The 23,283-nt window shown below is 42.0% G+C and overlaps 1 protein-coding gene across 1 annotated transcript in view; it reads left to right on the top strand.

The window, feature by feature from the left end:
- The window catches only part of INTS7 (integrator complex subunit 7), a 37,693-nt gene extending 16,333 nt beyond the window's left edge, over nucleotides 1–21,360 (top strand). Inside the window, exons 11-20 of the mRNA XM_038397130.2 lie at nucleotides 312–551; nucleotides 1,561–1,698; nucleotides 2,435–2,641; nucleotides 7,118–7,312; nucleotides 9,189–9,292; nucleotides 9,692–9,760; nucleotides 14,093–14,225; nucleotides 16,817–16,915; nucleotides 18,694–18,879; nucleotides 19,888–21,360. Coding sequence (XP_038253058.1) covers nucleotides 312–551; nucleotides 1,561–1,698; nucleotides 2,435–2,641; nucleotides 7,118–7,312; nucleotides 9,189–9,292; nucleotides 9,692–9,760; nucleotides 14,093–14,225; nucleotides 16,817–16,915; nucleotides 18,694–18,879; nucleotides 19,888–20,181 — 1,665 coding nt within the window. The 3' untranslated portion in view covers nucleotides 20,182–21,360. The remainder of the gene's footprint in view (nucleotides 1–311; nucleotides 552–1,560; nucleotides 1,699–2,434; nucleotides 2,642–7,117; nucleotides 7,313–9,188; nucleotides 9,293–9,691; nucleotides 9,761–14,092; nucleotides 14,226–16,816; nucleotides 16,916–18,693; nucleotides 18,880–19,887) is intronic.
- The last annotated feature ends 1,923 nt before the right edge of the window (nucleotides 21,361–23,283 follow it).

Raw genomic sequence — 23,283 nt, forward strand, 5'->3', positions numbered from 1 at the left:
TGGTCCCAAGCTATTACCGAGCAAATAATTTTATTATAATACTTTGATTAACTAAACCAGTAAGGAAAGAAAATATTACACTGCTGTGTCTTGTACTTATGTGTGCTTTTAAACTGTGTACTCTTCTGGACTGAGATGTGGCGGTATGGCAAAGTACACCTCTAGTACAGGTTTATAAATGTCTTTTCCATTAGCTCTGTAACTTAATTATAGTCTGAATATTGTGATAGTTTCTTTCTTTATATTTTTTAAGTGAATTTAATGTTGGACAGTGCTTGATGGTGGAATATTGTGATGTTTGTGCATTGCAGATTGCACTAACTTGCATGGTGAAGCTGGCCAAGTGTCGTCCCCATCTGAGCCAATCAGTGGTTGAGTCCTTGTTGACACAGTTGCATAGTGCTCAGGATGCTGCTAGAATTCTCATGTGCCACTGTTTAGCAGCAATTGCAATGCAGCTGCCTGTTTTAGGTGATGGCATGCTGGGAGACCTAATGGACCTCTATAAAGTGATTGGACGATCTGCTACAGATAAACAACAAGAACTTTTGGTAAGAAACTGCTCCAGGAGAACTGTCCTTGACGGAACAAAGTCCGTCCACATAGAATTACGATGGAAACTAATTGATATTTCATGAACTGGTTTAGCTAATTGTTACATGGGTGACAGAAAATGCTAATCTGTTGCCTCAGCAGGAATATATCCGTTCACTGTTAACTATATACTTGCAGAATGGGAAATACTGGTACTCTCAATAGGCAGCACCAAAGCCACAGACCTATGTTTGCTTAGCTAGAAGAGAACTGAAATGTTTGATCCAGTCTGATCTGTATTCTGGCCAGTAGATGGCACCAGTTACATATAGGCAAACCAGATCATAACAATGCACTGCTGGAATTCTTGGGGACACGTTGGATCTTTTGGAGAAGTGTTTCTAGGCAAGAAAGATAGCCCAATTATCCATGGACCTTCAAATGTGTATGGTTTAGAGGGTTCTGAGAGATAAACCTGTTGAGGGGATTTTAATTGGAAATGAGAGCTTAAGCCTGGATTTGAAAGGCTGCACTCAGTGTAGCTTCAGCTAAGACCCATTAACAATCATGGGTTTTAGGTTCCTAAGTGCTTAAATCTCTTTTGAAATTGAGACTTAGGCTGCTAAATCAGTTAGACACAACATTGAGTACAGCAACGCCTAAATACATTTAAAAATCTGGGCCTTAGTCTTCAAAAAAGTCTGTTACTCTTCTTTTCATTTAATGTAATTGTATTTTTACAGTGCTTTACTATGACGGTTAGCTTGGATGTATTTCTACTTTAACAATCAAATTGAAAGTGTAAGGTTGTTTTTTTTGACAAAATTAAGTGATGAAAAATCCCTTCCACTGCCTGTTTGTTTGAAATCCTGAACGAAGAAGTTCTCCAGTTCAGAAGCAAATTTTGTCTTTTAAGGGAGACCAAGATTGTATAAAAACTTACTTGACACACTCACTGCTTCTGATGCTTTCTAAAAACATACAAATGGAAATGTTTCTTCAATATTAACGGTTGTTTTCCATTAGGTATCCCTCGCCACAGTAATATTTGTTGCCAGTCAAAAAGCTTTATCTTCTGAAGTTAAAAATGTTATCAAACAACAGCTTGAGAATGTCTCCAACGGATGGACAGCATACAGGATAGCCAGGCAGGCCTCCAGAATGGTATGTGCAAGTTTCTAGAAAGACTTCCTCAGTAGAAAGTATAGTCAGCCACACTCTGACTTCGGAGTGGAGAATTAAGTAAGCACTCAGAGGGAGGAGAAAGTGGGGGAAGGAAAATAGAATTTTCCCCTTTTTATTTCACTGTAACACTAGTTCAAGTTTGTGAAACTGGAGTTGTATCATAAATCAGCATTGGAGGCTGGCATCCCATCTCTCACTGTCATAGGTGTCTGTAAGCATGTGGTGACCAGTGAGTACTGCAGCCTGAAGAAAGGCATGGTCTGATGATTAGGAATCAGGGATGTCCCACCAACCTCTACTGACTAGTTTCCTTTTTGGCCTGGTAAAGTCATGTAGCCTTTGCTGTGTGTATTTCTCTATCTGTATAACTGCTATAATGACTCTCTAACATTAATTAATCTTAGAAAAACTAATGCAAAATTCTGTATTGTCTTTAGAGCTGAATCTCTGAGCTGTCTTGTTTAAACAATAGTACTTCCTACAAGATTATGTATGCCAGACATAAGTAACTAACTGTTACATCTCAGCAGGGTTGACTTGATTAAATGTTGAAGATGTCTCTCTCTTTATTTTTAAAGAGTAGTTTTTCAGGGCTTGGGGTTTTTGGTTTTGTTTTATTTGTTACTATGTCACTTAAATGCAAGATCCTCTTTTTTATTTATTTATTTTTATTTTATTTTATTTTATTTTATTTTTACTTGTTGCCCTTTCTTAGGGTAATCATGATATGGCCAGAGAGCTATATCAAAGCCTGCTGACGCAAGTGGCTTCAGAACACTTCTATTTTTGGCTGAACAGTTTGAAGGAATTTTCCCATGCAGAGCAGTGTCTGACGGGGCTTCAAGAGGAAGATTATAGTTCAGCACTCTCTTGCATTGCTGAATCTTTAAAATCTTATCACAAAGGGATAGCATCGCTAACGGTTAGTATACGTACTCTACTCTAGCAATGGTGAGTCTGTAGGTTGTAGCAGTTGAGCTCGGTTCGGTTTTTGTTAACAAGACTTTTCAAAGGCTTGGAGAAATTGTTCTTATTTAGGCTGCAGGAACTATTACTTTGGAATGGCAAATAGGGAAAAGTCAGTTGTAACTGCTGGTTGAGAGAGGAAGCATAGTTTGTTAAGGCACTGTACTGGGACTCAGGAAAACATAGTTCAGTTCTCAGCTCTGTCACTGACTTTGACTTTGAACAAGTCACTTAACCTCTGCTGGAATTCCCTATCTATAAAATCAAGATATTTCCTTTCTTCCATCCTCCATTGTCTATATTTAGATTATAAACTCTCTCGGCAGGGACTGTCTGTGACTATTAGTTTGTACAAGGCCTCGGTAACAGGGCCTTGATTTTTGTTTGGACCTTTAGATGTTACCATAATAGAAAAATGATTGTGGGATATGACATATCTTCTAAGATGGCCATTGGTTTGTTTATGGGGAGGGATTAAATAAGTCTGTCCAGTTGACTATTCAAGGCAAGCAGGATTAAGATGGTGCCCAATTTATATAGAGCAGAAAATTACTTAATTGTGTAACATGATAAAAATAGTGAGAAGTTGTAAATAGCCAAGCATCGATGCAGCTGAAAAAATGTTTTATATAAATCCTAACTGCCCACTGTCCAGTTACTTTAGCTTTATCATAACCTTTGGTGAAGTTTGAACATTCCTCTTTACATATTTCGTCCTTCCCATTAGTCAGACATAGATGTGGTTTTTCCTGTGCCTTTTTAATGGAGCTGAAACTAACAGGGCTCCTATTTACTTGTTTGGGCATTAGCATTCTCAGTGTCAGCACAGCTCTGGCAGTAGTGTTTATATTAATTAACTGCTGCAGCTGAATCAGTAGAAAGGACCTAAACCATGTCTGTGAGTCCTTCATGAATGCAGTGCACTCTCCCTTCCCTTTAAATTTGTGTGTGCTTAATTTATTGGCCAAATGACTGAGGTTTTTTTAGTTTTAAAATTTCAAGGAGGGTTGCCTACCTTTTTTCTTTCTTACATTTTTTTAATGCGCCATTTTAAGAGTCACTACAAGCAAAAGGTGTAAACATTTAAAACAGGCCAATATAAGAAAACTTTTTCATAGCCATTTTCAGAATTCTGAGGTTCTGTTAAATTGGTGGGGTTGCTGTCTGATGCCGTTTCCATGCTTTGCACTCTGTGTAGGTTGCAGTCAGGAAGGAAGCCTTTGCTCTTTCACCTTGTGGGCTGCTGTGGTCCAGAAGATTAAGCTGAAAGCTGGGAGTCGGAGCTGCTTTTATTGCTGACACTGTCACTAACTTAGTGTGATCTAGACAAATTGCTTAACCCATTTGTGCCGCACTTACTTGCTCATCATTATGGAGCACTTTCAGATGGATGCAAAGTTCTATAAGAACCAAATATTATTTTTAATACTCCCAACTTTATCCTCCTTTCACTCTCCTTGTGTGACTGTCAGCCTGCCAGTCATTGCTGCTTAAGGGTAGCTTGTGACCCATCATTGTGTATCCCTGTTCTAGCAGTCATGTAAGCAGCTCCTTCAGGTGCAGATATCCCTGCCCACATTATGGATCAGCAGCACATCCCAGATGTGTGAAGTGAGGGAGGAGCTTCTCTTATCTTGCCAGTGAAAGTAAAACTTCCACATTTGACATCACTACCTGCCAACCGTTGCCTCCACTGAGGCCCTGTGCGAACAGTGTGGCATCAGTTGAGCCAATGGAGCACTGTTTATTTATAACTCTTGGCTGTCTTGGTAGCAAGGGAACAAATGGGGCAAGCTGACTGACATCCTATTCCTAATCACCTCATTCCAGCTGGAACACAGCATGCATGATAACTTGCTCCAGCTGTTTAGCCCACACAGTATGTCGAGTCAGTGCACCACCTACTACCCCCATATTGCTGCAGCTGCATGATTCCTTCTGACCATGTACACAACCCTCCTTCCTAGATCTGAGCTTGAAGCTTACTCTCCTATCTACACTAATACTTCAGCATAAACAGCTTCACTCTTCTAAAAATCAAATATTTCTGTGAAGTTTTTCAATTCCAGTCTCCATCTGTGATAGACTGTCCTCCTTGTTCACATAGTAAGATCAACCCATTGGGACAGGGCCTGTTCTCTGGCAGGGGACAGGCCATTGTACATGAAGCAGTACGCTTACTGCCCAATAAAAGTATTACCAATGGGGGGAGAGAAAATACTAAACTCTGAAACAATTTAAGCTATCATTACTTGGAACTCGCATCATACATGCTGCTTTGTCAAGATCATTGCAGTATAGTCTTGAGTCTCTAATACCTTTACAGTGTATGAGCTTCCTTCCACAGAATCAGATTTTCAGAAACAACTGTTAAAAGAGAATTCAGAACAACTTCCCCCACTCCCTCAAACTGTCCCTTACAGATCTGGAGAAAGGAAAGCAAAAGACCATGAGCGGGGCTGGATAGCTAATGTTTTACATAAGTAATGTGCTAGAATCTCTTGTCTCAGGGTCACTGGTTCAAATGTATCCCAGTAGTTACTGAAAATCCACTATAATCTGAGAAATGTTCAGTGGCCCATCTTGCATAAATTTGGTAGGTGGCAGTCTGTTTTCTAGCAAACAAGTATGATGTCACAATGTCATCACATCTGGTGCTCTTGCTGGCAGAGAGGCCAACACTTTGGAGAGTGAACTTACCCACTTGCTCCCTGCCAGAGGTAGTTTCTACTGGTTGAAGTTAGGTGAGAAACGCTGGTGAGCAAGTGTGAGCAAATTGTGCTGTCGTTTTTCTGTGGATAAATGAAGAGGCTAAAGAGGCACCTTTCACCAACACGACTCTCCTTTCTAAAATTGGGGTGGGGTGGGGGGGAGAATGAGATGGGCATACCTTCAAGAACAGAAGATACAGAAACTTTAGATCCTCATTAGGGCTCCGTGAAACAGGGTCTTGCCTCATCCAGCATCAGACCCTGCTGCTGCAGTTACCCCACTCCTTGAGTTCTCGGAACTGTCTCAAATGTTTGTACAAGTCAGATACCCCTTCAGGAATTTAGTTTATTAAGATAGCATAGATCAACAAACATATGTCAGCACTGGGTCTTCCCATTTTTGATCATGATTCTCACAGGGCTCAGCAGTTCCTCGCATACTCCCACCCTCAATGGAAGTTCCAGCCTGGACCCCCAAACAAGTGCACTTATCAACTCCTTTCAACACCCATTTGCGCTATCTGTTCCCAGCCGCTTGCTTTTAGACATGTCCTTCCTCAAGGGCCTCCTAATTCCCTTTTCAGGATTTTTGCTCCCTCCTCTCCATTGCAGGTAGCGGCAGCTGCTATACCTTTTCTTCTTGCTGGTGTTGAGAACTCCTTCCCTAGTCCTCACTGACCCTGGGTCTCCTGCAGCCAGGGGTGAAAGGGGGCTGGTACGGCGTACCGATAAGAAGCCAGTACTGGCCCATAGTCAGCCGACTTTAAAGCGCTGCTGCAGCAAAGGACCCTCCAGTGCTTTAACATTGCTGCCCCTTCCCTGTCCCCATCAGCGGCCCTGCCAGTAGGGCCACCGACGGTTGTGGGGGGAGGGGCAACAACATTAAAGCGCTGCTATGGCGCTTTAACATGGTTGCCCTTTTGCCCCCCCCCCACGCCGGGCCGCTGACCGGGGGAGGGGGCGAAAGGGGCAGCTGCCCTGGGGCTGGCAATTTAAAAGGACCTGGGGCTCCCAGCTGTCACTGCGGCAGCCCCTTTTAAATCGCCACCGGAGCCCCGGGCAGCACAGGCCAGACAGCACTGAAGGACTGGCTGGGGGAGGCTGACTCCCAGGCCCGCCCCTTCTGCCCGAGGCCCCACCCCTTCTGGGGGCCTGGAGCCGGTTCCCATACCAGTAAGATTTTAATATTACTTTCACCCCTGCCTGCAGCTCTCTGTCTCTTTATAAGAAACACTGCCTCTGGCTATCATGTGCTGCCTGGTCATCTGACCCAATCACTAGCCTATTCCCAAACTTGTCACCCTGGAAGTGGATAACTAGGCATAGATGCAGCTGAACCTTAAAGGGCTAGCCCACCCACTGCAAAGGCTTGAGTTATTCAGGTCAGTTTTGGGGTGAGGGGGGAGTGAAACCTATAAGGTTATATTTTAGCAACTTAAGTGGCAGCTTCTTTCAGAAGTTAAAATAGTCTTGTGGAGTCTGAATTTAAATTCTTAAGTACTTCGAATATTAACTTTTATCAGGTCTTTTTAGCTATTGTGCCTTTTTAACCACAAATCAGTTAATTTGTGTAATTTTATGCTGAGTTTTAAAAAATAATCTTGGTATCAAAGCAAATACTTCCCTTCGTCTGATGAAAAATTTTAGTGATATTGCAAGGTTTTTATACATGTTACATATGTTTTTGGACTATCAACCTCCTGCTTTTATTTGTTTTTCAGGCTGCCAGCACACCACTTAACCCTCTGAGCTTTCAATGTGGGTTTGTCAAGCTCAGGATTGACCTTCTGCAGGCTTTCTCTCAACTCATCTGCACCTGTAACAGCCTAAAAACTAGTCCACCACCTGCCATTGCTACAACAATAGCAATGACATCAGGAAATGACCTCCAGAGATGTGGGCGCATCTCTACCCAGGCATGTTCATTGTTTCTGCCTTGTCCAGAAATAACTTGGTCTATCTGTTGAAATGAGAAACTTTAGCTCTCTGATTGAAGGAATGAAAGGGAAAGTATGCAATGACAAGCTCAGTAATACTGGGTGTTAAGGAGGTTTTTGTACCATTATACAAGGCACTGGGGAGACCTCACCTAGAATACGGTGTGCAGTTCTGGTCTCCCATGTTTAAAAAGGATGAATTCAAACTGGAGCAGGTACAGAGAAGGGCTACTAGGATGATCCGAGGAATGGAAAACTTATCTTATGAAAGGAGACTTAAGGAGCTTGGCTTGTTTAGCCTAACTAAAAGAAGGTTGAGGGGAGATATGATTGCTCTCTATAAATATATCAGAGGGATAAGTACAGGAGAGGGAGAGGAATTATTTAAGCTCGGCACCAATGTGGACACAAGAACAAATGGGTATAAACTGGCCACCAGGAAGTTTAGACTTGAAATCAAACGAAGGTTTTCAACCATCAGAGGAGTGAAGTTTTGGAATAGCCTTCCAAGGGAAGCAGTGGGGGCAAAAGATCTATCTGGCTTTAAGATTCTACTCGATAAGCTTATGGAGGAGATGGTATGATGGGATAATGGGATTTTGGTAAGTAATTGATCTTTAAATATTCAGGGTAAATAGGACTAATCCCCTGAGATGGGATATTAGATGGATGGGATCTGAGTTACTATAGAAAATTCTTTCCTGGGTATCTGGCTGGTGAATCTTGCCCATATGCTCAGGGTTTAGCTGATGGCCATATTTGGGGTCGGGAAGGAATTTTCCTCCAGGGCAGATTGGAGAGGTCCTGGAGGTTTTTTGCCTTCCTCTGTAGCATGGGGCATGGGTGACTTGAGGGAGGCTTCTCTGCTCCTTGAAGTCTTTAAACCATGATTTAAGGACTTCAATAGCTCAGATGTGGGTGAGATTCTGTGGCCTGCGCTGTGCAGGAGGTCGGACTAGATCAGAATGGTCCCTTCTGACCTTAGTATCTATGAAAAACTGCAGTGCCCACAAATATCCATGTGCCTGTCCAAGCCCTCATTTTGGTGTATTATCATATATATTTATGGGGTGGTTACGTATACAATTACCCATTTAATGCACTCATATTTTATAAGGGTACAGAATATTTTGGAGACATTATTCTGTCCTGAGGCGCTTACAGTCTACGTAGAGGAGCTGTAGAGTAGACAATAACTGAGACATACTCACCTGTCTTTTTGTATCAGTTAGACTCATCAGAGAGGTGCAGTAGTACTTTATATATAGTATGTGTGACAACGTTCATTGAATGGTATATTAGTATTTTGTTAATAGGTTTAGAAATAACCGCTTAGTCAGTGAGTGATTTATTTTGTCATATCTAACATATAGATTACTCTCTTTGGCAAGTTTCAGCAATGTAAGATAGAGGCCACGAGAGGTACATTGAACTGAGCAAGGCCATAAATATTTTGGCAATGTTGTAGAACAGCAGTTCTCATCCAGGGCTCCCTGTGGGGGTCGTGAGCAGGTTTCAGTGTGCCTGCCCGAATAAACCAGAGAGCAGGGCCAGTGTTAGACTCGCTGGAGCCCAAGGCTGAAAGCCAAAACCCAAGCAACTTAGCTTCTTGTGGCCCCCTGTGGTATGGGACCCTGGGCAGTTGCCCTCCTTGCTACCCCCTAATGCCAGCCCTGGCTTTTAATTTACTGAATATGCAGGAAAGAAACAGCTGTTATAAAAATTCCATAACCCACTTGTGCCATAACATGTTAGGGGGAGGGGGACCTCAGAAAGAAAAAGGTTGAGAACCCCTGTTGAATAATTTAGCTGTGGTATTTTATTTCTGTTGATCAACATTGTTTCTTTGCTGTAGATGAAACTCTCTATGGAAGAATTCCGTAACCTGGCTACACGATATGGGGATCTGTATCAGTCATCTTTCGATGCAGACTCGGCAACTTTAAGGAATGTAGAATTGTATCCTACTGTTCAGAACTCAGAATTTGCTTATTTTTATTTGAGGTTGCTTGTAAGGGTGATGCAAGACTCAACAATCCTAGTTTATGAAGTGTAATTCTGAAGCCGCTAATAACTGCTTTAAAAATCTCAATATTGGTATTTTAAAACCTATTCAGAAAAGAAATCTGTCACCTTCTCTCCAGGTTGTTTTGTTTGGAATTGCTTTACTTATTATACAAGCTTTGATGGATATGATCTCGGAAAACTCAGAATCTTTGATTCTTGCCCTGTGGCTGGTGCAGATGCTTATGGTAGTTACCTCATTATATTCCTTTAGTTGTCATAATGAAAGATGCCAGTAGGGAATACTGCTTTGTGTTGAGATAGCACATCTATAAATCTTTACTATAATGTCAGACAACAGCAGAGCTGCCTGTTGATTTCGCATGCAGTTGAAGCCCTGATTTTGGATCCAGAATCTGCAAGGTAAGTCTGATGGTTCTCTCCTTCTATTCTCTCCACTCCCATCTCCCTAACTTAACTTTTTATCCAAGAGACCCTATTAATAAGGGAAAAATGCAGAAGATACGTACATGTACCCTTGAATCTACACTGGGCATACTTACATACACAAATCTGCTGCAAAGCTCTGATCTTGCTAAGCTTAAATTGAAGATATCCTGGTAGCCTCCATTCAAATTGTCCTTTATTTGTGTTGATTTTACTCCAAATTAATTTTTTTTTATGTAAAAGATACTGTAAGTAGAATTGATCTGTTTTTAGGTATAGATGTTTTTGGGTCAAAATCATAGAAGTAACTTCCCAGATACTACTTCTGCTGCTTGTTCTATTGCTTTTAGCTCATTGTTGCATTCATACCAGTTATTTCTTTCAGGGTTTTGTCATCTGCTGTTGCTCCCTCCCTCCTTATGTGCACTTTCTCTCTCATTGCCCTGGAGACCTTAGGTTACATTTTCTGTGGTGTAAAATCCATTGACTTCAGTGGAATGACAAGGGATAATTTTTTCACCCCAAAATACCTTCATTTGGGCACAAACCAACTTCCTTTGAAGTTAATGAGTGCTACATCAGATCCTTTGAAACTCTTCACTTGAGAAATGCAGATTATGTAAATATCTTCTGTTAAATCAGATAAAAAAAATTTAGGTCTGTAATGACTGCTCTCAATTTAGGACTTTTGAAGTAGGCTTCATAGAGGAGTCAATCCTAACCATTATTTCCATTAATGACTTGGAGGATGGATGGGAAGCTCTGCTAATCAAACTTAAAAATATTTAACAGTGAGGGTTCACAAATAATTGGATGTGGGAAGAAGGATTGTTGTTCGTTTAAAACGCAGGAGGGTGCCAGGAGATCTAGATTGTATTCCTAGCTCTGCCAGTGACTTCTTGAGTTTATTTAGGCTAATTGAGACACAGATGCTATCTGTGAGGATGCTAATGCTTGCTTATGTGCTGAGACTAAATTTGGTAACTTTTATAAAGTGTTCTGAGCCATATAGAAGAGTAAAGTATTAAAGTACAATACTTGACATCTTAAAGATATGGTCTAAAATTAATACAATGAAATTAAATAAAGAGACTGAGCTGTAAACCTGCCCAGTCATTCCAATCAGAGTACTGATTATGTAAAACATGTTTGTTTTTACTATTGTAATGTTTTGTCATGCCCCTTTTATGTGTCTGTTCCATTCACCCATTGTGTATTGTTACAGACCTAGACTGTGGTCTCTCTGGGGTCAGGGCTGTGTTTTCACTGTGATTGTACATTGCCAAGCATAATGGCCCTGACCTCTAGGTTAGGGTAGTTGACATAGGAAGAAATGGATTACAGGAAGAATACTGGAGCAGCAATAATACAGTAACTCCTCACTTAACATTGTAGTTATGTTCCTGGAAAAATGCGACTTTAAGAGAAATGATGTTAAGCAAATCCAATTTCCTCATAAGAAGGAATGTAAATGGGGGGGGGCGGGTTAGGTTCCAGGGAAATTGTTTTTTTTTTTTCCGTACAGTACAGTACTATAGTTGGGAGGGTCCCCCGCCTTACCCCATACAGGCACAGTCCACTGGCACTGGAGACAATGAGGCAGGCAAGGAGGCTGAAGGTGCTGTAGGCTAGGAGAAACATGTTGCGCAGCAGCAGTGGCAGCTTCCTCTACTCTGCATGCACCAGGGGTGGGGGGGTCAACCCTTGGGCCCCCCACTCCACCCTTCCCCCAATCCCCCACACTTAACCCGCCTCTTCTTTCTCCCCCTTTACTCCACATGCTGCATCCTCGCTCTTCTTCCCACCTGCCCCTCCGCCTCCTGCCCACAACAATCGGCTGGCGGCATTCAGGAGGAAGGGGGGAGGAGTGAGGACATGGCGTGGAGGCTCCCCCTCCCTCCCCTGCTTCCTGAGGACTGCAAGCCAGCTGATTGCTGTGGGCAGGGGGAGGGGAGGTGCGCTGTGTCCTTGCTCCTCCCTCCTGCCTGTGGCAGGTAGCTGGCTTGCAAGGTTCAGGGGGCAGGACGCGGGGGAGGAGTGAGGACATGATGCACAGCCTCCCTTCCCTGCCTCCTGTCCTTGGCAATCAGCTGGTTTGGGGTGTTCGGGAGGGAGGGGGAGCTTGCACATGAAGTCCTCTTGCCTCCCCTCTCCCTCCTGAACTTCACAAACCAGCTGATTGCCATGGGCAGGAGGCAGGGGAAGAGGGAGAAGGCGCTGATCCGCGGGGACGGGTGGGAGCCACTGGGGCGGGGGGCGTAGGGGAGCTGAGGGGGGGGGAGAGGCTGCCAGCTATGGACAAAGCAGTCAGCCAAATGATGTTATAGTGAAGCATTGCACAACTTTAAATGGAGCATGTTCTGTAATTGATCAGGGACGTAAGATTGAAACAATGTTAAGCAAGGGGATGTTAAGTGTGGATTTACTGGTTTCAGAGTAGCAGCCGTGTTAGTCTGTATTCGCAAAAAGAAAAGGAGTACTTGTGGCACCTTAGAGACTAACAAATTTATTAGAGCATAAGCTTTCGTGAGCTACAGCTCACTTCATCGGATGCATCCGATGAAGTGAGCTGTAGCTCACGAAAGCTTATGCTCTAATAAATTTGTTAGTCTCTAAGGTGCCACAAGTACTCCTTTTCTTTTTGTGGATTTACTGTATCACAAACGTTCTGGAGGTTTCCCGCTCGTGGCCCTGCCAGTAAATACCTTGCACTCAATGCCCTCTTGGGTTCTTTCAGTCAATTACCAAACTTAGGTTGGCTCAGAATCCCACACCCCCCTTTCAGCGGTTTGATTTATTACATTTTTCTGCCATGGGTGAGTGACTTCATTAGTTGCCCAAGGTCACCCATATCTGGGTCCCAAGAAGAGGACTGGTCAGTTCTTTACCTTAGTTCGGGAGATACTACCCCACCCCTTCCTAAAGCTGAGGTGGTCCTTCAAATGGTTACTCCTTCAAAACGGGAATCTCCCAGTTCTCTTCCTTGGATCTGGGTCATGAGTGAGTTAGCCCCCCTGTCTCTTTTTAAACAGGAGTCCACAGTTCTCCTGGAATGGGGTATACATCCAATGAAGCAGTCACTCCATCTCTCATTATGGCAGGACCTCTCTAGCTGTCCTCCTGGAGCTAGGTAATTCCAGCAGTTATTACCCCTCTCCTTAAACAGAAGTCTTCAGCTTTCCTCATTGGGGGCCAGGATATAATTCAGGCAGCTGTAGGGCCTAGCCAGCTTCTCCCTCTACTGGCTCCTTTTTCCTCAGTTAATCCTCAGGCTAGGAGAATCCAGCAGGCAGACTTCTCTTGCTGGTGTCTGCCCTGCTATGGGGGAAAAGGCAGCATTTATGCTGGTCCCTGACTCCCAGCTCATCCCCAGTTGGCTTGGGCAAGAGGGGAGCCTTGCCTAACCCTCTCTACAAGGCTCCTGGCCCTTAAAGGAACAGTGATGGAATTTTTCTCCCAGCACCATTTAGTGCCAGGACTGCTTCCTCTCTGTCAATAACATCTAGGTCCTTTTTACACATTCACGCTCTCACTGTGAACCTTTCAAACCTTGATGGGCCAAGCCATGTGACAGGTTAGGCTGACCTGAAGGCACAACCACCCTTAAGAGGGCAGACCACCCTGGTACAGGTTATAGTGAATGAGATTTAATGATATGACAATGTTGCAAAAAGGAAAATATGGACCTAATTCTTCACTGACAGCAACGGGAGTTACATAGGTATACATGAAGTTGTGTATGTGCATTTGAGCACAGGATTGTGCCAAGTCCTGAGTGGCTTTTAACAGGACTGTTGCTTGGGGGTCAGGAATCAAAAGCAAGGTAATTATCCTGTACTAGCCTGCAGTGGTAGGGCCTCAGCTGGAGAACCTCCTCTGATTCCAGTCTCTGCAAGACCTTGACAAAATAGAGAGTATTAGGGAAAAGCAATAAAAATAATGCACGGTTGAAGAAATAACACTTGTGAACAAAAGCTAATGGAATTAGGGATGTTAGCTCTAGGAAAGGATAGAAGAAAGATCTAATTGTCTGTGCAAAATGATGGTATAAAGAGGGCAGGGCAAGGCAAAGTCGTGGACAAACTACGAGAAGGAAAACTTGGGTTTAAATAGGAGAGAGAGATTATAATTAGTGTCAGAATAGCCAAGCAACAGAACAAGCTGTTCGAAAGAAATGAAATCTTCCTTACTGAAGATACTTTAAAGCTGGAATAAACAACAATCTTATTGGGACTTGTTTGAGGATGGGACTAGATGACCAGGATGGATGAAGTATATCGGGCACAATTAAAATAGCTTATTTTCTAGTTTCCAGGAGTACACCTTGAGTGGAGCTGCACATGTTGAGAGTGAATATGAAAGAAGAATGATGTCTGTATTTAATCATGTGTTGGAGGAAGTGGAATCACTGAACAGGAAATATGTTCCTGTCTCTTACTTGGCAAGTAGCAGCTACAGTATAAAGAGGTTTCTAAAACATTCTGCAACTCTTTTCCTTGGTGTTGAAGGATAGATGCTAAAGAATACGTTGATTCAGCCCTTTAGCATCATCTACAATTAGCATATGTGTTCTTCATGAATAGGGGGTATCGATGATGATGCATTTGGAGCTATGAAATTAAATAAAATTAGCTTGAATAAAGCAAAGTTGGAGGTAGCTCACATACTGACTAATAGCGTTTTTCATGTTCCATAGTCATGTCTTCCACAGTACTAGTTACAGCATCTGTAACATTAATGGTCTGATCAGAATGGACAGAAGTCAAAAAATACAGAGACTGATATGATGCTACTGACGGGGGCGGGGAGGGGGAAGGGCACTACAGTAAAAGTTTAAAAAGGAATGTCAACATTAACATTACATATTCTGGCTTTTGTCAGTTTGTCAAAACCGTTGTTACTAGTTCTGTAGTTGCTGTCATGCAGCAATCTTGTCTGTGGAATATGTGAAATGCTGCAGAGTCCATGCGTCACAGCCTTCCAGCTTTGCTTCATTCGTCAGGCCAGTGGCATTTTTGCACAGCACTTTCCAAGTGTAGTGTTTCTCTTATCAGTGTAGGTCATCGGAGAACACAATGCAAATTGTACTATATGCAAATACAGAACTGATAACATACTGCTGTTTTTCTTCACTGCTGTACAGTACTAGTACTACTTGTTTCTGGTAACATTACTGACCATGATAAAACAGAAATGCAAATTATAGGAAACCATGTTTCATGCACAGTATTTTGCATTTACTTCTACTTACTACTTAAACTGGCATTGCCCTCTTATTCTAAAGTGAACTACAAAACACAGCCAATGTAAACTTTGAAAGATTATTAGAATCACTTGGATATTCTACTAAGTCTCTCATCATGGAATCCTTTTTCTGTTGCTTTCCACGTCTTCAATCTGTGTATAATATATTAAAACAAACTGAACTCTTTCCTTGATTCTCCCATCATGCCAGATTTAGACCATCGTAATTAATTTACTCCAGTGGCATTACTCCTGACTTACAGGAGTGAGATAGGGGAATCATTTTTAAGCCAGATATAAACATCAGTGTGCTAAATTCAGCCTTGTAAATGGGTGCAACTCCATTGACCTCCATGCTCTTACATTACAGCTGAAATAATGCTACATGTATTCCTTGTAGGTGGTTCTTGGTTATCTTGTTGCTCAGGTACGGACATTCTGTGTTCTGCCCTTCCAGAAGAGAGCCCTGGTGATCTAGTCATCTCTTTCCATCTCTGCTAGTAAATGGTTTCAGAGTAGCAGTAGTGTTAGTCTGTATCCGTAAAAAGAAAAGGAGTACTTGTGGCACCTTAGAGACTAACAAATTTATTTGAGCATAAGCTTTTGTGAGCTGCAGCTCACTTCATCTGATGCATACAGTGGGGAGATTTTTATATACACAGAAAACATGAAACAATGGGTGTTGCCATACAGACTGTAACAAGAGTGACCAGGAAAGGTGAGCTATTACCAGCAGGAGAGTGGGGGCGGGGGGGAAAGAACCTTTCATAGTGATGATCAAGGTGGGCCATTTCCAGCACTTTACAAGAACAGTAGGAGGGAAAATAAACAAGGGGAAATAGTTTTACTTTGTGTAATGACACATCCGCTCCCAGTCTTTATTCAAGCCTAAATTAATTCCAATTCAGCAGTCTCTCATTGGAGTCTGTTTTTGAAGTTTTATTTGTTGAAGAATTGCCACTCTTAGGTCTGTAATCGAGTGACCAAAAACACTAAAGTGTTCTCCGACTGGTTTTTAAATATTCTAATTCTTGACGTCTGATTTGTGTCCATTTTACTCTTTTACGTAGAGACTGTCCAGTTTGACCAATGTACATGGCAGAGGGGCATTGCTGGCACATGATGGCATATATCCTGTTAGTAGATGCGCAGATGATCGAGCCTCTGATAGTGTGGCTGATGTGATTAGGTCCTATGATGGTGTCCCCTGAATAGATATGTGGACAGAGTTGGCAACAGGCTTTGTTGCAAGGTTAGGTTCCTGGGTTAGTGGTTCTGTTGTGTAGTGTGTGGTTGCTGGTGAGTATTTGCTTCAGGTTGGGGGGCTGTCTATAAGCAAGGACTGGCCTGTCTCCCAAGATCTGTGAGAGTGATGGGTCGTCCTTCAGGATAAGTTGTAGATCCTTGATGTTGCGTTGGAGAGGTTTTAGTTGGGGGCTGAAAGTGATGGCTAGTGGCGTTCTGTTGTTTTCTTTGTTGGGCCTGTCCTGTAGTAGGTGACTTCTGGGTACTCTTCTGGCTCTGTCAATCTGTTTCTTCACTTCAGCAGAAGAAGGAGGTATTTGTAAGAACACTAGATGGAGATCTTGTAGGTGTTTTGCCTCTGTCTGAGGGGTTGGAGCAAAAACACCTACAAGATCTCTATCAAGCGTTCTTACAACTACAGTACCCAATGGCAGCTTAGACAAGGCCTTAGTGAAATGACTGCAGTATTAGTGCTTGAAGTACATGCTTTTTCATATTGTTGTAAAAATAATTTCATCTCATTTGCCTTGTCTCTGTTTACAGCACACAGCTTGCCTGTGCAATGCAGTCATCGCCTTGCTGAAAGTTCCCCTTTCATTTCAAAGGTATTTTTTTCAGAAATTGCAATCTACAAGTATTAAGGTAAGCAGTGCACAGATTGGATTTAGATTACAGTTCATGCATAAGAATCTATGGGGAAATATAACAATCATCCTAAAAAAGAAAAAGATATAGCTCTAGTGTTCATCATTCTAGAGTAAGGAAGCTACCTCTCTATAGTAGCTCCCAACCAAAATGTAGTGTCTCAACCTGGAAGCAAATCTGGGGGATTTGATGGCGTTTTCTAAAAGCAGATTTTAAAAAAAAAAAATTCTTCCAGACTATTTAAGTCACATAAATAAAATGCTAGAAATTACTCAATTCTGATGGTTTTCCATTATGACTCAACCAACTTCAGTTTAAAGAATGAAATGTGTGGTATTGTGGGAGGAGGAATATAACTGGCTGAGTTATGATTTAATTATTTGGCTATCAAACATGATCAGTAAGTGTTCTCCATAGATTTTTTTTTAATTATTTTATAACATTCCTTTGATTTGGTTATGTACAGTAGCTAATAATTGCAAGTTAAGACTTGAGACAAAATTTTCAAAACAATGTAAGTGTCTGTCTTAGGAGCAAATCCAAATCCTACTTTTCAAGAATGATTTAGACCCTTGGACACCTCAGTGAAACTTAGTGTGGAAGTGGCAGATATTTAAAGGTATTTCTTTGTCTAAATACCTTCAAAAATGTGGCATTTCCCTTATTTTCTTTTGAAAATGTTACCCACCATTCATGTGTAACACATTCAAATGAAACACTCTTAGCCAGCCTCTTGTAACTTTCTTTGCTTTGTGGACTGTTTTGGGGAGGGTTTATATTGTAATTTCCCATCTCGCTAATTGTTCTGAATTTCTATAACTTGGTGTGTGTCTTTGAAATGTGGGCTTTTGTCAAGTTAGTACTGTGATATTCTGTAGCTCTTGGCCACTTTCATCTGTTGCCTGAAGGAGGCAGGATTTTGCAATGCTATTGCAAAATTCATTAAAACCAATGTGAGTTATCAACCTGCTTTAGACACACAATTTCAGGCCTCTTGGTTGTGCAAATAGCACTTGAGCCTAGGTCTATTTGAAATAACTTGGGGGGGGGTGTATATATATTATAAATAAAATAAATAAAAATAAAAGATTATCTGAGTTCTAACCTTAAAGGCTCTTAACAAGCAAACAATTAAACTTTGTAATTGTAGAGCCTTGAAGATAAAATCTCTCACTAACTTTCCTGTCTTGGACAAGGAAGGCCTGGCAATGCTCAACTCCTGAGGGAACACCTCCTGTCACTCTGCAGCAACCTTCCTTGCTCATTTATAAGTGAAGTTTACAGCCTTAGACTAGACGGCGTTGCCTCCTTCCTCAGCTGGCAGGACTAGAACAGCCAGGCATGATGTGGAGCCATTGAGGAGGGAAATGGAGGGGAGCCTTGGAGCTTGGAGGACACGCTTTTCCACTAGGGGAGGGAAATACCAATCTTGACAGTTACACCTTTTAGGAACTGTGAAGCAAAATAGACTCAGACTTTTAATCTGGTCTTTAGTTGTGGGTATTTAGAAGGCTGTTTAAGGAGTTCCTTTCACAGATGTGTACCTGATGCTACAGGTGCCAAGAGCATGTCTGGTGTTCCCAAGTCCCTTTATTAATTCTCATGCTTTAGGAGACTCTTCTCTCTTTCCGGTTCTATATTTTCATCTGCTGCTTCCCCTTTCCAGTTTACAGGGAGCTGTTCCCTTCTACCTATGAATTGCACATTTCTCCTGAGAACTAATTTTTGAATCTCTCAAAGTCCTTAATCTCCACTCCTGACTTCCTGTGTTTCAGCTCGCTCTGTCACCATCTCCACGGAACCCTGCGGAGCCCATTGCAGTACAAAACAATCAACAGCTGGCCTTAAAGGTGGAGGGAGTGGTTCAGCATGGCTCCAAACCAGGTCTCTTCCGCAAAATTCAGTCCGTCTGTCTAAACGTATCGTCAACACTGCAGAGCAAATCTGGACAGGACTACAAGGTATGGGTAGTATAGAGCCATATGTGCCCTGTGGCTTTACTGATGAATAGCTGTCAAGAGCAGAACATAGTCTTCTATCACTTCTGTTGATAGCAAGCATCCTTTCATCATGTTTCCCCTTCATTCTCACCACTTCTTGTACTAAATGTGAATGCACGTTTCTTGTTTATATTTCTATACTAGTTTTAGTGCTCTTGAAAGGAAAACACATAGCATTGGTTAGAGCGAGGCATAGTGCAGATAAGGCATGTGCTAGCTTCTTCATGCATTGCTGTCTGAGTTCTCAGTCCATACCTGCTGCAAACTGACATTGCCCTTATGTGGGGCTCTCTGCAGCAGAAACTCATCATTCTAACTGTTGTGGGAATTTGCTTCATACCGTGGAACTTCATTCCCTTCTGAATGTAGCCAGGTCACCTGAGGAGAAAGGAAAGAGTAGCTAATTCTCTGACAACTAGCCACACAAACATTTGAAATGCCTTTGTTAGGCATTGAGATTTCCTGCTGCCTACAGTAACTGACAGTAGGAATGCAGTCTGCCCTAAATGAATATTTGTTAAATACAATTACGTTAAATTCAAATGAATAGTTCATCAAAGATCAACGCTTCTGATGTGTACAAGCTTTGACGTGTACAAGCTAGGCAATTGGTAATATTCACTGAAGAGCCAACTGAAAAGTAGACCAGTTCTAAAGCTGCTAGGAAGAATGTAATGTTTATCCTATTTAGATATTAATTTAAGATTTAGAGCTGCTCGAAAATAACTGATGTCAGCTACGTTGCCTCTATTGGTGGATGCAGTTTGCACTCATCAACAGAGGATGGGTGAGGCCTGGCTCAAAATCAGGCCTCAGTTGATTTGGGAAAAGTGAGAACAGAGTTAATATATTGTTCTCGCTTGTTTTTCCGTATTGTACTATACAGAATGAGCAGTAGCTTGTCAGGATCTGAACATTCCCTTTAACAGGTTGTCTAGAATGACACTCTGACCCTTCATGTATTCTCAGATCCCTATTGACAACATGACCAATGAGATGGAGCAGAGGGTGGAACCACACAACGATTATTTCAGCACTCAGTTTCTGTTGAACTTGGTGATTCTTGGCACTCATAACATCACAGTAGAGTCCTCTGTAAAAGACTTAAATGGTATTGTTTGGAAGACGGGGCCCAAAACCACTATTTTTGTTAAATCTCTTGAGGATCCCTACTCCCAACAGGTTCGCCTTCAACAACAGCAAGGACAGCCACCTTCGCAGCAGCAACAGCAGCAGCAAAGAACAGCATACTCACGTTTTTAGTCCCCAAAAGTGCTATTAATTTTCATGGGGCTAGACTACAGGCATCTCACTTTGCTTGGATGCAATGTTTTTTGGAGACATTTTAAACTCTTTGGTGGTCCCACCAATTTCCTCCTCTGTTCTTAATGCCATTACTGTTGTACTTAAACTAGTCATGTGAACCACACTGAGGCTATGTCCATGATACAAGCTATAAGATTGTGATTCCCATCTTGTATACATACATTCACGCTAACTTGATAAGGGCTAGCATGAGAATTAGTAATGTAGCTATGATAGCATGGTTTAACCATACCAAGTACAAACCTGCCTGAACACCACTGGTGTGAACTCAGGATGGCTTAGCATTACTGTGGCTACACTGCTATTTCTACTCGTGCTGCACCTGTTGCTGCAAATACGTCTACACAAGCTGGGAATCGCACCCATTGGTCATGTAGACAGTTTCAGTCCTGGTGTAAATAGGTTCAACTTGGGTTAAGTCTGGAGTTCCATTTTGTATACTAGGTTTACAATTTGTTCCCCCAGCTGTATGTTCTCCAGAACCAATGGCAGTAGCGCTTTTTGAAATTAGCCATTAGGGGAGACGATGAGTTGTGTGGATAGAACCTTTCTTGGTAACCTAGCATATCATCTCTGCCATTTCCTGAGGAGCATACGTTCTGGTGTTTGGGCTCTCAGGCCACTTGCTAGCAGCCTGGACAGTTCAATACCAAACAAAATAGTGTTACATAAGTGGGTGTCTTGTAATGTGAAGCTGTTGGCAAGAATGTCCGGACATTGTACTGGGTGATTATAGTAGTAATGTTGGTATTTGTCAAGCTGAAGAATATTGGGATACAATTTGAGCCAACAGCATTGTATTTAATGTGCACGCAGACCTGTCTTTGCTCATTCTCTTGCCTCTGTATTCACTTACCCTGAAGAGATGTCACCTGAGAAGAGAGAAATTACTTTTAAAGTGAAGTTTCAGTGATGGAAACAAATGATTGGTTGTGCCTCTTCAAACAGGAGGATAGAAATGGCTTTTTTTGTTTCATCTTTATCTGCCTTTGCCAGGCTTTATTTACTTTTTAATTTTTTTAAAAAGAGGAAAGGTTAATTTTGTAAATCTGTTTAATGTTTAACGTTTGTTAGTAGGGGACTATTAAATGCCAAAGCTCTGGTGCCTAGTCGGTATGATTTTTGACCATGTTAGTCATTTTAGCAGGGATTTCTTGAAGCATTTTGCCATAAATAGCACTACTAGAAGTCTAATTTTACCACCTGCTCACAAATAGTTTTCATTCCTCCTTTGAAATGTGAAACCTTGAAGACTGTAGAAAGACTAAAATCCACTAATGCCTGCAACCCCAGAAAATAGATCATGTGGCATACACCTAATCTCTCCCTATTGAGAAATCCCTGCTTAGTGCTCCAAAGGAAAGTTGGACCCTGCCAGGGTGCTGGGGAGAAGCTTCTTTTGGACTTCACAGCCACTTTAATTCCTATGCATGGGAGCAGGAATTGATTTGTGAATTTCTAATATGTCCATTGCTCTCTGGTATTTAGGTGCCATCAGCTAGATGCTGTTTGTGAACCTCACTCATTTAAATTTGTTTTTTTAATCTGGTAGCTGTAACATGGCATCTCTAATCAGAGCTTGAATGCAGTTGTTTTTTTCATTTCAATATCTGTCCAGATGGGCTTAGCTCTAGAAGCTGGCTAGAGCCTCTCGCCTTGCTTTTTGTATGTACGGAATGTCCTGTTTTTCAGCATTCACCTGCTCAGCATAGCTGGATGATGTGTAGGGGTCTTACCTCTTTTCCTCCTTAGGCAATAGCCAACTTTGCTGCCTCTTGACTTGTGACTCTTAAAGAAAGAAATTGGAAGCAAGCATGGGTGGGCTTCATCACCTTTGGGTATTGCTGTTTGGAATTAATTCCTGAGCGTTTTGAAAGAAGATAAGGGGGATACAAGACACAAATGGGAGGAGTATCACAAAATAAAATATCGTCTCCCCCAACAAAATAGAAATTAGGAAATCTGTTAACAGGAAATCGCCCTTTTTCTTATGGATTCTACTAGTAATTCATTCGTAGGGGAGGGGGGGTGGCTGACAGGTTGAGACCAGGTCTAGGCTTAACATTTTAAGTCGATACATCTGTATCACTTGAGGTGTGAAAAATCCCCCCCCCCCCAAATTGCTGTTGCTATGCTGTCCTTACTCCCAGTATAGATGCTGGTAGGTCTTAACTACTGTCATTCTGGGTAGTGGTCCTACACTGACAGCAAAATCCCCTTCTATTGGTGTAGGCTGTGTCTACACTGTGGGGTTATGCCAGCACAGTTATGGCACCATTGCTGTTCCTGTAGTGTAGACATATTCTAGGTGAAAAGGAAATGGATTTTCTTGGTGTGCACAGTGATACATCACATAGCAGGACATTATAAATATCAGCCTGGTTATTGAAAGAACATATCTAATGAGTGGAGAAATGAGGCAGAGGGCATATGGCCTGGAAAGATGGTACTGTGTCTTTAAAGGTGATATCTAGGTACGTACGTGATCTCCTCACTGTAATATCCAAGTTCCTCACAAACATTAACTTATTCTCAGGACATGGCTGTGAGGTGAAGTATTCCACCCATTTTACAGATGGAGAACTGATCTCTGGAAAGAGAAATGACTCAGCAGTGGTCCCATAAGAAGTCTGGCAGAATTGGGAACTGAACTCTGATATCCCAGTCCAGTGCCTTAATCACAAGACCATCCTTCTTAATAGCTAGAGACTCCATATTAAATTCATTTATGGAACAGAGAGATGAACTAGGGGCTTGCTGCATCCACTCCATGCATGGAGCTGGTATTTCCAGTGCTTCCAGGAATAGGAAGGGTTGGGGGGGGTGACCATCCTGTTAGTGAAAATAACAAAAGAAAAGCTAAAAGGTTAAACTATTCAGCTCCTACTCTAGGGAATGAATATTGGTTCTTACATTGTTATAAATTGACATAATATATGGATGAAAATGCATTGACTGCAACTTTACAAGACAACCAAGACATGAAAGGAAATTGTGACAGTAGGGCTGTAGATCTTTCTTAATTTGGAATTAATAAAT

This window comes from Dermochelys coriacea, chromosome 3 (assembly GCF_009764565.3).
Source record: "Dermochelys coriacea isolate rDerCor1 chromosome 3, rDerCor1.pri.v4, whole genome shotgun sequence".
Lineage (NCBI taxonomy): Eukaryota > Metazoa > Chordata > Testudines > Dermochelyidae > Dermochelys > Dermochelys coriacea.